The sequence below is a fragment of the Trachemys scripta genome, chromosome 21 (genome assembly GCF_013100865.1).
Source record: "Trachemys scripta elegans isolate TJP31775 chromosome 21, CAS_Tse_1.0, whole genome shotgun sequence".
Taxonomy (NCBI): domain Eukaryota; kingdom Metazoa; phylum Chordata; order Testudines; family Emydidae; genus Trachemys; species Trachemys scripta.
Genome location: NC_048318.1, coordinates 7994041 through 8008877, shown reverse-complemented (window position 1 = coordinate 8008877; position 14837 = coordinate 7994041). Strand labels below are relative to the sequence as shown.

Genomic DNA, 14837 nt, shown 5'->3' with positions numbered 1-14837 from the left:
CACAGTAATCATCTGCCTATGCAGCACGTGGATCCATTGTTATCCTACCGAGTTTTCTGATGATGTCGTGCATGTTCCAAAACTTTAGAGCAGAGAAGGGTCACAAGCTGCAAATTCCAGATCTGGATCCAAACTTCCCCCAAGGTCCAGGGCTCCTTGGAGACAGGCTTTTGGGTTGGTCTATCATGGAGAGCCAGCCAGCAGTGCAGTGTGGATTCTGGTGCAGATCCAAACTGCTCTGAAGTTTGGGATGCTCAGATAAGGAATTGGAGTCCGGTGCCCTCTCGAATTATGACGTATCCCATTCCATTCCAGCAACGGCAGAAACATACCCTAACTCCCTTGTTCTCCTTGCCCACCTATCTCTCATTGAGCAGAGCATGTGCCTTCTCCTCTTCCTGTTACAAACTGCTGTGTGATAATGTCCTGGCAAGATCGTTTCCATATGCTGGACACAGACTTTGGACCAACTAAGCAGAACTGGCTGCAGAAGAATCCATCTGAGGCTTTACTTGAGTCTCAGGGAAGGCTGGTTGAGTCTTGGTGGGCAAAATCCTCCTTTGCTTGTACTGACGTTGCTTCAGTGGAGTTGGTCTAACGAGGGGGAATTTAGCCCCGTCCGTTTTGGTTAGTGTTATAAGGACAGGGGGATGGGTTGTAGGCAGTAGAGCTGCCACTTTCAATAGTGATTCCTAGCATAATAACTTAAGGCTTTCGGAAACCGGAGGCGCCACCCTAGCAGCCTTTCTGCATCATTCACTGCCCAGCCAGAGCCAGCTGACCTTCTGGGTTTCCAAAGACCCTGTTCCATCTGGGCATATCAGTCAAGATATTCATCTCTCCTAGCTGGGCTGCCCCTGCCTTTCTCTCACTGTGTTGATTCAGGGCTTCCAGTATCTTTAGCTGTATCCTGTTTCCATCTGGCTGGCTGGAAAGGTCATACAGATGTAATTAATCTGCAGCACTGGGGCTGCCTTGCCAAGAGGACTTTGCAATTATGTCGCCCGTTGCATGCTAGCATCTCACAGGGCTTTATTGAATTCCCACCCCACGCGTATGAATTAGAGCACTAGTAGGACCCCCGAGGAAGGAGCTGTCTCCAGAGAGGTCAAGCCACTTACCTAAGCCCACACAAGTCTGAGAGGGCTGGAGCTAGAACCCAGGAGCCCTTAGTCACAGTCCTGTGTTCTACCCACTGGGAAGCTCTAGGGGCACCCTTCAGTTAATGGAATATGAACCTCCCTCTGTTAAGGACATGCCCATTTTTAAAGCACCTACTGGATCTGCGTTGCTGCTGCCGCCCGGTGGAGTTGAAGGTGTTGCTTTCAACCTACCGGGCATTTTATGCATTGCTATTACCGTTTGTATCGGACCAGGACCCCGTTGTGCTAGGTGCTGTACAAACAGAACAAAAAGGTGGTTCCTGATGCAAAGAGCTGCAATCTAAATAAGTTACTGGGACCTTCCCGTTCCGCACCCCACCCCTTGCCACAGGGCTGGAGAGATCATCTCTCTCCTCTCCCCCCATGCCACATGGCTGGAGCTCCTGAGTTTGATCCCCTGCACTGGGTTCTCCATGAGAATGGAAGGCTCTGTCCCCTCCCGGACTGTGACTGTTCACCTCCACGTTTCTTCTAAGGAGGGCGGGGTCATGCGTGTTGTGTGCCTGAATCTCCTCCTCCTCCCCAGAGTAACAGCTCCCATTAGAGTCACACATTGGCCTTAGGGTTACCGCCTGGGCAGCAGCAGGAGGCTGTGGGGGGGAGTTAGTGAGCAGGAGGGAGGGGAGCCCTGCAGAGCCCAGTCACATCTGCTGCAGTCAGAGATGCTCGCGCTCGTCCCACATCCCAGACAAAGAGCCGCCTCCTCGCTCCGCCAGCCAGCAGGATGCTGACCCCGGGGCGCTTTCTCCAAACCAGGCTGACTTCAGCACAATCCAATCACTGGGATTAATTAAGGCGAAATGAAACAGTGGGTTTATCACACTTTTCATTAACTCCGGCGTGGTGGCGTCTCCGGCGCCCGACAGGGATGAAATGCACTGCAGTGCCCGTCCCCGCACTTAATTAGCGAGGGGAATCCGCTCCTCCATTGCTGCAATTAGATTCCCAAATGGCGGGGGGCAGAAGGCTGGTAGCTTGGAGAGCTCCCCGGGCAATATCCCTCTCTCCCCTCCTCCCCCCCCCACAACCCCTGCCTTCCCCTCCTCACTTCACTGCGTCTCTCTCCACCACTGTGCCCCCTTTTAGGCCTCTGTAGTCCTGCCTCCCACATCGCATCAGGTACTCTAGCAGCGGAAGCACAGGCTGTTGTTGGTGCTAAACTCAGGATGACAATGATCCGGGCTCTCCAGAACAGTGCGTATCTGGGCAAGAGGCCCCAGTAATGCCAGATGTTGGGCCTGGACAGCAGGGGATGGATCGCTTGATAATTGCCCTCTTCCGTGCTTGATGATTGCCCTGTTCTGGTCATTCGCTTTGACACTGCTGGCACTGGCCACTGTCGGAAGACAGGATACCGAGCTATATGGACCGTTGGTCTGATCCAGTATGGACGTTCTTAGGGTCTAAGGGAAGGCTGCAGCCAGCAGGCTCTGTGCTTCCCTTTTCCCTTCGTGCTTCTGGGTCAGGCTTCATCTCGGAGACCCCCTTACTGAAGGGCCTCAAGAGGTTCAAGGAGACGCCTTAGAGGGCATCACTTAGGTGAGATAGGAAGAGAAACTTGCACGTCTCAGGTCAGCTCCCCTGAACAGGTGTCTGCATGGGAGTGGAGAGGGTAGCTGGAGGGAGGCGTTAGACCAGCTAGAGCCTAGTGGATTCAGTACTGATGAAAGGAGACCAATGAGCAGCGCTAGGCACCAGTGACCTTTGTTTATCCTAAGGGAGGCTGGGGCCCTGCTTCACATCAGTCAGTCTGTGAGGCACCAAGCAGCACATCCCAGTTCAGCCTGTCCCTGAGAGACCCCCCCAGCATATTTGTCATCCAGCCAGACGCGGGGGGCACAGCGCGTGACCCGGTGCGCGCTGGCCGGCTCCGGCGCGACCCCCCCACTCCATGATTGATGGCCCCATGTCTGTCACGCAGCCTCCGTCTGAGCGCGCCCATTTGTATCCTTGTAGATCCTTATCTCTCTAATGTAGCGAGCTGGGCTTATCTCTTCCCAAGGCCCCTTCTCCACAGAAAGAAATCACCTTGGTTATTTATGTATTTCTGTCACCGGCTCGTCGAATCTATTTTCTTTCGCTTCCAATCATCTTTTATAGAGATCACCGGGCGGATAGGCCGGGTCCATAATGACCCCAGGATTATGGGATCATTACAAAGAAGACTCACTTACAAAGTGTCGTCGTCACTCAACCACTTCATCTCCCCCCCATCATTATTTTTTGTCTTCCCACAACACCTTCCCCAACCCACGCTCTGTGAGTTTCCCTCTGAGGGGATGGTTCTGTCTTCCAAGCAAGGAGGGTTTTGCAATCAATATTGTTATTTCCTGGCTTGAAACGCTTGGTATTCCTGGTGTTAATGTCAGCAAGGGGTGCTGGAGCTGTAAAGGCAGTGAATCTTGTGTGTGGTTTTGCGACTAATATTTATGTTCCGGCATATGAAAATGATTGTGCAGTGATCTCTTATGCTTTGATCCTTACCGGTTAAACTAGGACAGGCTTGGTCAGTATTTGGGGATATCCTATTATTTCAGCAGACTCTTCTCCCAGTCTCTGGTAGACATTTTTCTCTACCTCACCAACCAATTTCACACAGCTGCTTTGAAAAGGTCCGGAACTGAATTAGCAGTCGGGGTCTGCAAGTCAGGAAGGAAGTGCAGTGGTAAAGCTCTGTGCATGTGCGTGTGTTTTGACTGGGATAGCAGGGGGTATTTCAGCTGAGTCCTGGGGGGCCCTGGCAGAGAGACGTGGAGAATAATAGAATATTAGGGTTGGAAGAGACCTCAGGAGGTCATCTAGCCCAACCCCCTGCTCAAAGAAGGACCAACACCAACTAAATCATCCCAGCCAGGGCTTTGTCAAGCTGAGCCTTTAAAACCTCTAAGGATGGAGATTCCACCACCTCCCTAGGTAACCCATTCCAGTGCTTCACCACCCTCCTAGTGGAGAAGCTTTGTCTGGTTCTAACCTGGTGTCCATGAACTTTAAAATTCACTGTTCACAAATTAGACTGCAATGTGGGGATTGTTTTTTACCACCTAATGGCGTATTTATTCAGTGTATAGAGATGACCCCACATTTAGAGGCACCCTCTAGGATGGATTAGAGGGAGCATTTCAACATCCAGCCTTCAGATCCTCGTTGTCCGAGCAGAGCAGCCGTTAGAACAGTGATTCTTGAAACGTATGGCTCTCCTTGGCTCCAGTAGGTTGAGAAGAGCTTCTCCTGCCTGGTCTAGGCAGAGTGAACAGAACAACTGATGCATGTGATGCAAAGCAGCCTGGACATCATTGAGCAAATGGACAAGGAGTTGCTGTTGCTTCTAGATCAGCGGGAGAGGGATGCTGGGGGAGAGGGAAGAAGCAGCTGCTCCATTCAACCTCTGCAGACAGAATGAGTGGGGAGGAGAGAGGGAGCAGAGAGCCCCGAGCTAATCGGGGTGTTACCTCCTGATGTTGACTTGTAGTGTGAGCCCATGTAGCTGCACCAATAGGGATGCCATTTGGTCACGGTCACATGCTGCCATGAACTGCACTGTCGGGACATCACAGTCTGATTCTCTTGTGTCTCTCAGTGACCACGTCACTGGCAAAGATACTCTTCAACTCTGAGACCTGCTGGCTAGAATTCAGGATCTTTGTAGCAACACTGCAGCTGTTATAACCCAAAATGTATTTACCCTGGAAGCGCTTCAGGGCAGGGCCTGTCTACTTCTCTGTGGTTGTACAGCACCTTGCACAACGGGACCCTGAGTAATAAGAATAACCACACGAAGATAGCAGCAACCTTTAGCTTCCACAGAGAGGGCTGGAGTACAATAGTGATAATTGTCACATAGTGACTGGCATTTGCTGTTCTCTGGCAATTTGTTGTAATGATACTGTGCTACATTTTCATGCTAGGAATGCTGCAGGTAACTCATGTCGCCACTGCAATGAAATACATCCTCTTCTCCTTGTTTGGAGAGTGACCTGTAAACATCCCCACACTGCCAGCCAAGAATAAGCTCTTATATTTGCCATCCTTTCCAGACGTCCCAAATTAAACCTCTGAGCATCCCTGGGAGGCCGGGAAGTATCACTATTCCCATTTTACAGATGGAGAGACTGAGGCACGGAATGTGACTGGCCAACACAATATCTGGATGGCAGAGCTGGGAATAGAACCCAGGAGACCTGACTCCCAGTCCCATTTTTTCGCCAAGAGACCATTTGTTAATAGTAATTTAGTCCGCAGCCCCCAAAACAATGGAAATGGTGGGGTTTTTGACGGGGGAGAGACACCTGCCCCGTGCAACACTGGGAACCCAAACGCAACAGCAGGGTGCTGATGAATGACCATGGGAAGTGATACTGACCAGTTTAATATTCTGCCCCAGCGGATTGAAATGCAGAACAGTGAGCAAACCGCGTAAATGGCAACAAGCCGAGGAGCTCTTTGCATGTATTTCAGGTATAATAATCAGTGGCATTGTCAGTAAAACAGATTAGGATTATTTTACAACGGGGGATAGATTCTGCGCTGCGGCTCATGACGTATGCGGCATGGACGGCGCAGCCCAGGGGGACGGGGTTGGCTTTGACTCTGCACTGCTTTGGGAACGTGTCCCCTAGGATAAATTTGAGCAGCTCCTGCGGTTGTAGCCTTCCCAGAGCTGCCTGTAGTCCATGCACTGGCCCAGAATAGCTGTAGCCCAACGCACTGTGGCTGCTCCCCTGCCTAACCCAAATGCGACCCCAGCCGAGCCCCTGACATGCTTACATTGGCCCTGGCGCTGCTGCAACCTGGAGGAGTTGTTCTTTGGCCCCTGGTAGCTCATTCAGCACCCTGATATGCTGCTGGGGTCCTGTTAGTGTTACACAGAGTCTGATTCTGAGTTAACCCCCCTGAAACCCTCAGATTTACCCCCAATGTAACCAATCAGGATCAGGCCTGTAGGTCGCCATTCCATCGGATTTTACTCCCAATGACCAACAGGAGTGGAGGCGGCAGGCTGGTGGGTTGATCTTTCCCCTTGCGCCTTCTCCCTTGCAGGCCGGGGCTTTGTGAGCGAAGACGAGTACTTGGAGATCTCTGGGATCACCCGGGATCAGTCCGGGGAGTACGAGTGCAGCGCTGTCAATGACGTGGCGGCTCCAGACATCCGGAGAGTAAAAGTCACCGTAAACTGTAAGTAGGGCACGACTCAGCATGACACACTCCCCGACCCTGCCTCCTGGCTTCAGACAACCCCGGGCTCAGGCTAGTTGTGGGGGCTTTTCACAGAGATGCTTTTGGCTTTTACCCAGCCTGAACACCGGGGGCCGTAATGTAGTCTGCTTACAGTTCCACAACTGCCTATTCTGTTCTGTTCTGTATACCATGCCCCATCGCCATGCTTTCGAAGGGGACGTCTACACTTCAAGCTGAAGGTGAAATTCCCAGCTCGGGGAGACGTGCCCATACCAGCTCCGATTGAACTAGCATGCTAGTAATAAAGTGTAGCCACAGCAGTCCGAATAGTGGGAGGGGCTAGCTGCCGAAGTATGATCCCATCCTAGGCACGTACTCAACGTGGCTAGCCTCTCCCGCCACTCCCACCAACATGGCTGTACCCTATTTTTAGCATGCTGGCTGGATCAGAGCTAGTACAGGTATGTCTCCTTCAGCTGGGAATTGTGCCCCCGGCTCATAGTGCTGACGTACCCCGAGTGGGGACGGGTGCTCCCGAAGCGTGACTTTCCTTTCCCTACCCGCCGGTGTTGGGATCTGAGGGCCTTGATTCTTCACCGCTTTGCAGGGGTGTAGGAGATGATGAAAGGCACAAGACGATGGGGATACAGAGCTGAGGTCCTAATATTCCAGTGCTGGTTGGGGTTTGAGTGTGTGTTAGAACAGCTGAACTATAACCATCAACTCCTGAAAACAAGTAAAGCAGATAACATCTACGTCAGCATCCCTTAAAGACTATTTATAGCTGAAACATAAATGGTAATACCTTTTTCCTGAGGAGCAATTCAGGGGGAAAAAAATCTCTAGTGGCTCACCACACACAGAGCACATTAAATATCTTTCCCTTTAGGAAGGAGCTTGTAGAGTTTTTATATCCACTAAATTGCTATAAGAAAATCACATATATACATTTCATTAAGCTTAAAGCATTTACGACTTAGGACAATTTGTTCTTTAGAAGCATGGTTAGGAATTTAGAGCCCAGACGATTTAAAGACTTCAGATGATGTGCCAAGGCAGAAAAGCTGGAGTGACAAAGCTTGTCGGCATTTCAGGGGTGACTCGGATTCTTTTGCGCCTCTGGGAAGCTTAAAAAAACCTGAGTATTTTAGGGATGAAGGGCTGCATCTACTCCTCTGCTACCTGGTGCTCTTTTCTTTTCAATCAGGGTTCCACTGTTGTAATCCTCTTCACACCTGACACAAGGAGAAGTGGGTTTAGCAGAGATGGGTGAAACTGGAGCAGTCGGTCTATTCTTTGAGCATGCAAAACCAGGATTGGTTTGGCTCAGGGTTACGCTTTATAGCGACCCTTCCGGGGGCAGGGGAGAGGCAAGACTTTGCATACATTGTTCTGGCTTTGGCTCATCTCTCCAAACTAGGCTTTTTGTCTAGGTCCTACAGAGGTGTTGGCCTGTTTGTAAATTTCTCGGCACAACAGAATGGGTTTAAAAGATGCAGGGAACTTTCCCAATCAGATTAGAAGAGCTTTAAAGTAAGCCCACTCCGGGGTCTGAATTACATGGCTATGAGTCAGTAGAGCCTTGTGCCTTCAAAGCGTCCCTATTTAGGGGACTCATCCAAACCGCATCCCAAGGTGGGATTAGGGACATCGGGGACAGCACCCTACAATGGAGCATCTCTTCTCATTCTGTGGGCTCCTTGTTTCCATCCTGTGCATGTGGTATCTCCCTTGTGAAATGTGTGTTTCCCACAGTCATGCAGTCTGGGGAGGACCCGAGGTTTAATGTGTATCTGAATTGACGCTTTTCTGAATGACCTAGTGCTGAGTTGGCTACCCTGGGCCTGAATCTTTCTCTCTGTCCCCAGAGCAAGAGAGGGGGCATGGGTAGCAATGGTCCAAGTCTCATCTACGTTGTCCTACCAATGTGCTCCAGTGTTGAGGGGGCGAGAGCAGACTTTGGTCTCCCTGGCCGGTTCCGCCTTTGGCTTCTTTACTGAGATTGCTCACACGGGCTCCAATGAGTGTTGGTCATGGTGAGGGAGGTCACTATGTGGCCCTCTGCCCTGCTAGGACATCTCATTTCGTGCTGGCCGACGAACAGCCCTTACATGCCGACCCTCTCGACTGTCCCATGTTGGCCAGATATTGGCCATTTTTGTGGGGAGGGGTGACCATGTTGTGCTGGGATTGTCCCAGGCTCTTCTCCGGCTTTGTCCCCCTGTGCTGGATGGGGCCTACTTGCTGCCAGTCACACCACCTCAGCTGTCTAAGCTGTGCTAGCTCCCGGTCCACCTCTCCCACCGCCAGCTGGGCTCAAGGGAGGGGTGGCTCCTTTTGTCCCTGCTCCCACATGGCTTTTCCCTCTTGCTACCAGCCCTATTCCCACCCTGCCCCAACACAATTCGAGGTTCTGTGTCCCCACCCCATGTGGGAAAGGACAATTCCAGAGGTAAATGGGGGAGAGCACAGGCCAAAGGGGGCAGATGAAGGGTGGGAGGAGAGAAAGGAGATGGCTCGGGGGGGGGGGGAAGGGGATTGAGAAGGGAAGGGGAAAGATGCTGAGCCAAGCAATGGCAGCCAATTGTGTGTCCTTTATATGAAGGCAGTGCCTAACGCTGCCTCTCCTGGGGGTGGTTCTTTGCCCCCCCCCACCCTGCCATCCCAGGAGGGCACAACCTGGACTGGGTTCCAACCAGCCTCATAACGACGCGGCTCCACATCCCCTCACCGCTCCCCACGTCTCTCTGAGCCGAGCCTGTGCTCGTGATCCGGAGCCCCTCCCAGCTGCAGTCTGGTATAATAACGTCCCTTTGCTCTGCAGACCCACCGTACATCTCCAACGCCAAGAACACCGGCGCCTCGGTGGGCCAGAAGGGAATCTTGCGCTGCGAGGCCTCTGCCGTCCCTGTCGCAGAATTTCAGTGGTTTAAAGAAGAAACCAGGTACCTGAACAGGCTGCCAGGGCCTGGCAGATCCCAGGCTGCGTTCTTGGCAAGGATGGCGAGTGCTGAATTCCCTGGGTCAGGATGGCCATCTGTCAGCACGGGAAGGAGAGAGAATTACACTTCATTTTAATATATCTATGGGGGGGGGATCTTGCTGCAGACGTCTCTCTAAGTAAAGGATCCTGTGGGAGGCGCATCGGGATCCGCAGTTAAAACATCCAGGTCCCAAATCTCATACCAGGAGGAACGTCTGCTCTGAGGCTGTTTCAGAAGGGAGGGGAGGGGAGTGCTATTGCTAACCTGGTGTGAGCTGCTCGGACTGTAATGACTCGATGTGGAAGCCAGATAGAGACTCAGGCTACGTCTACTCTGGAACGGGAAGTGGAATTTTCGCTCAGGTAGACATACCCCTGCTAGCTCTGATCAAACTACCACGCTAAAAATAGCTATGTTTCTGCAGCTCAGTGGGATGGGGTAACCACGCCAAATACAGTCCCATCTGAAACCCAGGCTAAATACTTGGGCGCCTAGCCCATCCCAGCACCCCGTGCTGCCCCAGTGACACTGCTGTGGTTAGCAGGCTGGCTCGAGCTAGCTAGCATGGGTATGTCGACCTCAGGTGGAAATTAAACCTCCTGTTCCAGTGGAGATGAATCCTCAGTGATGGCCTGGTCCGGGGGTCCCTTTAGCTGGAAGAACCTTCTCAATAGCCTGGCAGAAAATATCCTGGACCGGGGAACCTTCAGGAGGAGGGGGAGACTTTGGGGCAGTGGCGTAGCTCTGTTAAAATGAGGAGAGTCACTCTGCTTTAGACCAGATGAGGAGCTAGTCCAGTGTCGTGGTGACAGCTAGCTGGGAGGTCCTGATCTGGGGACTGGCGGGGCTTTCCCCACTAACCTAGATATAGCTGGTGGGACTGCATGGGCGTGGGAATTGATCGATCCTGTCGTTGGGGGGACCAGCCCTTCGCCTTTCTCGCCCCGCAGATTAGCCAACGGGCTGGATGGCGTGAGAATTGAGAACAAAGGTCGAATGTCCACGCTGACCTTCTTCAATGTCTCGGAGAAGGATTACGGCAACTACACCTGCGTGGCCACTAACAAGCTGGGGAACAGCAATGCCAGTATAATCCTGTACGGTAGGTATGAGGGGAGGAGCCTGTGCTTTGTGAGGAGACGCTGCCGGTACTGACGGAGGGAGCTGGATAACCACCGAGCCTCGCAAAGGGTGGAATTCAGCTCCCTGCAAAGTGCCAGTCCAAGGCTGTGGGTGCCCTACTTTCAGGGCATAAGTGGCATAGGCCTGTGTTGGGTCCTCTGGGAGAGAGTGAATCTGAATCTCGCCTGCAGAGAGGTGTGAGGCAAAACAAGAGAAGGGATGTTACCACAGCAATGAACCCACCATCCCAAGGAATTGGAATCCGGCCATTTAATTCAATGCTTCCTCCTCATGTCCAAGCTGCAAATAAACGAGGCCCTTATGCTTAGAAGAACCCGACCCTGCTTATTCACTAACGCACACAGATGTATACTGCTAGCAGCCAAGTACTAAAGGGAGCCGTTTTCTCTTTCTGTGAGCAAAATGTGATGTCACCTCACCAATGAGTGTGCTTCACTCCCCCGCCCCCACCTGCCCCAATGATATTTAATCTAAAGCCTCGTGTCTCCAAAGCACAACACGAGTGAATCCTCCCAGCACCTCTCTGAAGTAGGCAGGCACTGTCATCTGCATTTCACAGCTAGGTAAACTGAGGCACACAGTGAGTACGTGTGAGCGGGTAGGAGTCAGTGACTGAGTCGGGGTCCCAGTCTCATTCCACTAGACTACGCTGCCTTGGGAAATGAATCCAGTTGTCTCACCTGGAAAGGGAAAGCAGACCCTTCCACACCTTTGTAGTGGTCTCCATCTCAGTTCTGCACCTCACTAAACCACTTCCATCTTCATGTCCATGCCTCCAAAATGCCACCTCCATGGTCACAGTCCTCGCCAGCCAACCTGCTCAGCGTTTTCTCGTGACAAAGCAGTAAGCGGGGCCGGGGTTCAGAAACATTGCTCTGCCGGGGCCTTCCTTTAAAACTGGGGTTGAATTCTGCAAAAACGATGTAACATAGAGCAGAGGGGTCCATGTTTATTGTCTCCTAGTCGCACCCAGATTGCTGGCTGTTGAGTTCACCTGCCAGTCTCACCTGACATCTGAAAATCTAGTAGTGTTCTCTCCCTATGCCTCAGCCCCACTCATTCTGATCCCATGTACTTAGCTGATATTTGTGCTGATACCCAAGGCAGAATAGATAGCTTCCTCACTGAGGGCTTCTCTACACATGGGGTTATCCCAGAATAACTATTCTCAACTAACTCCACGTGTGGACACACTTATTCTGAAATAAGATTGCCTTGTTCCTGTGTAGCTTAATCCATTTTCAAATTGGATTAAGCTAAACCAGAACAAAGCTTGCTTATTCTGAAATAAGAGCGTCCACACACAGAGTTGTTCAGGAATAGCTACTGTGCTTTAAATTCACAGCCTCCCTCAATCCAAATTGTCTTTCAAATGTAGACAAGCAAATGTGAGTCTGGATGTATGGAGAGAGACGCTGTCATTTTCTCCGATGGTAACCACACTTCCTGCCTGTTCTGTGTAACCATGTCAGCGGCATGCGTATTATTATCAGTGTGTACTCACCTTTCTAATGGTCATTCTTTCATCAACTGCCTGAAAACATGAACTGTATATTTTCTCCCCCCTCCCCTTTCTGTTCTCTCTGTGTCTGTCTCCATTGTCCTCTGTTTTAGAAATAAGTGAACCCACAGCACTGGCAGGTTGGTACAGCATGTTCCTCCCTTCATTTGCTTGCAACACCCAGACGCCTTTGCCTGTTACGAATGACGACTGTCTCCTAGATCAGCCCCAATGGGCAAGCATGCATAGATTTAAGGCCAGCGATCTGTTCTAAGGAAGGATGGCAGGAAGGAACTGACCGGGCACGGATATTTCTTCTAAGCAGGAAGGAGCCAGTTTGTATAAATACTCATTAGTCACAGCCGCCTTGGTCCCATCTTTGCAGAAGTCAATCTGGCAAAGTGTATTCCAGTTTCACAGACCCATGCACAGCTTTGCAGTGCCGGTATTTTGGAGGGTTGGTCTGCCGTGATAGAACAAGCCTCTAGTTGTTTTGTATAAAGCAGGGCAAACTCAGTTCTACAAATGTAACAGGGGACATGACATTCATTCCGATAATCAAAGGGTTTGGACAAATGACTATCAGTCAGTGCCAGGGGTCTGCAGAGTTCCTAAACTCCAGCAGGGAGAGGCTGCAGCGTTTATTTGATGGGCTTATGCTTTGAGGACTTCACTGCACATGGTCAATTTCAGATCTATGAGTGGGTGCAAATCCATTGCTATCAGTACGGTTACACTGTTTATACCAGGTCAGATGCTTATTTGCTTTGTGCATTTATTTAAACAACTAAAAACTCTCAGGGCACATACACAGCAGAACCAATCTGAAGGCGCATCTGCCGCAAGTTGGTTGAGGATTTTGTCTTAAAGGTGACCCGCAAAAGAAAGCAAAGATTGGATATGTGCCCTTTTTTTATTTCTTTATGATATATTTAAAAGGCGCTTGGGTTGGGGGGACATGGGAAGAAGTATGCACTTGCTTCATTTCTCCATTAGAAAGTGAGGTCTTGTGTACACTGTGGCCACCAGAGAACTTGGAGGGTTTGGACATCACCAATACTGAGGAATTGAAACCTGATTAATTATTCTTATTCTTATTCTTATTATTAAACCTATTGAACACAAATGTCCCACAAACAGAAGAAAAGTTCTCTTTGTTAATTATTCACTCTTTCATCACCGAAGGCTGACAAAGCTTGGCAAACTGTTCTCTGAGACCCCAGCAAGTCCTTCAGCAAAAGCAGAGATGACCAGACTTGATGTTTCTGCTACTTCTAATAGCTTAAAACAAACAATCAAAGGAGCATATGCTTGATGAATTAAATACATTTATAAGGTTGCCTTTGTACATCATAAAGACATAACAAGGTGCACCATCCTAATGTATATATTTTCCCCCTTCACGACACTGTTACAGGGACACAGTCAGTTTGCGAGAAGCCCAGATTTTTAATTTGGGGTGGACAGAATCTTTACAAAATCTATGTTGAACAGAAATCCTTCCATTATGGCCTCATTTCAGTTCCAATGCAAACAGCTTTATGGATTTAGTACAGGGGGGTGGGGCTATTTGTAAGGTAAACCTTGCACCGCGGAAGTGCTGCATGACCAGAAGAAAGTGAAGCTAACGCAAAGTCTCCTTGCTAGGTATAAAAGAGTCTGGTTTCATTCTCAAACAAAGCTGCTAGAATGGAAAAAACCTATAAACTTCTTTGTTTTATATCCTCAAAGGGAGTGATTATAAACAATTCTGTATGTTATTAAAGTATATGATTTGTAAGCAGACAGTGTCTAGATACAGTTCCATTATCATTTCTCATTAATTCAGTGTTTCTGTTGCATTTGATTTTACCCCGGCTGTTGGCTTTACCTCAGTTATTTTTGTGCTGCACAATACTTTCCCTCCTGAAGTTCTCCTTCACTTTTGCCTCCCGACATAAGATTTGGGTCCAGGTTGCTGTGCACTCGTCAACAGCTGCTGGGCTTCAGCACAGCATTCCCTGCGTGGGAATACTGCTCTACAGGGAAAAGATAAAATACTGTGGAAGATGGTCTGGATGGAAGTGCTTTGTAAAGACAAACAACTTTAGAGCAACGGGTGCCAGCTGTTACAATGAGAGACATAGCATGAACAGTCCGTGCTAGTTTTGGACATGGTGGGATGGTCATGTGTTTGAGATTACAAATCAAATAAAGGCAATTGTCACCACTTTGTCCTTCACTGGAGGCAGGGATAGCTCAGTGGTTTGAGCATAGACCTGCTAGACCCAGGGTTGTGAGTTCAATCCTTGAGGGGACCACTTAGGGATATGGGCTGAAAATTAGTACTTGGTCCTGCCTAGTTAAGACAGGCGGCTGGACTTGATGACCTTTCAAGGTGCCTTTCAGTTCTAGGAGATAGGATATCTCCATTTATTTATTTACTGGATGTGTTTCTCCAGCACAAAAACCACCCTGCAGTGTGACTGGACGGCTCTCCTCACACACGGAGTGGAGCGGAGGGGGGGCGGCGGAGCATTGGGCAGAGGGTTACAGATAAGGGTATGGAAGGGGGATAGTCAACCCACACATGGATGACAGTAGGCTCGGAGGCGTGCGCTGAGGATGACAGGAAAACACCAGGATGGTTCAAGGGTGTGACCCGAATGTACAAGGGCATTTCAGGGGCCTGTATAAAGGCTCATGCGAGCACACTGGGGTGTCTCAAGGCTATGGGGGTATGGTGCGGGTGTTTCGAGACTGTGTCAAACCTATGGGGGTCTGTCAGGGGTGTGTTACGACGAAGGATCGAGCCTGTGCGGGCATGGAAGGGGAATGGCGAGTGTGTACCGGGCTTGGCAGGGGCGTGTCAGGGTTCTGGTTCGAGTATGA

The 14837-nt window shown here is 50.3% G+C and overlaps 1 protein-coding gene across 9 annotated transcripts in view; it reads left to right on the top strand.

The window, feature by feature from the left end:
- The window catches only part of LOC117868524 (opioid-binding protein/cell adhesion molecule), a 697025-nt gene that overhangs the window by 655617 nt on the left and 26571 nt on the right, over positions 1-14837 (top strand). For 3 of the 9 annotated variants that reach the window (XM_034754552.1, XM_034754558.1, XM_034754549.1), the window contains 4 exons: positions 6201-6335; positions 9163-9283; positions 10249-10424; positions 12080-13901. In XM_034754552.1, the coding sequence (XP_034610443.1) occupies positions 6201-6335; positions 9163-9283; positions 10249-10424; positions 12080-12240 (593 nt within the window). In that variant the 3' untranslated portion in view covers positions 12241-13901. The other 6 variants (XM_034754555.1, XM_034754554.1, XM_034754551.1 and 3 more) reach the window with 6 other exon arrangements.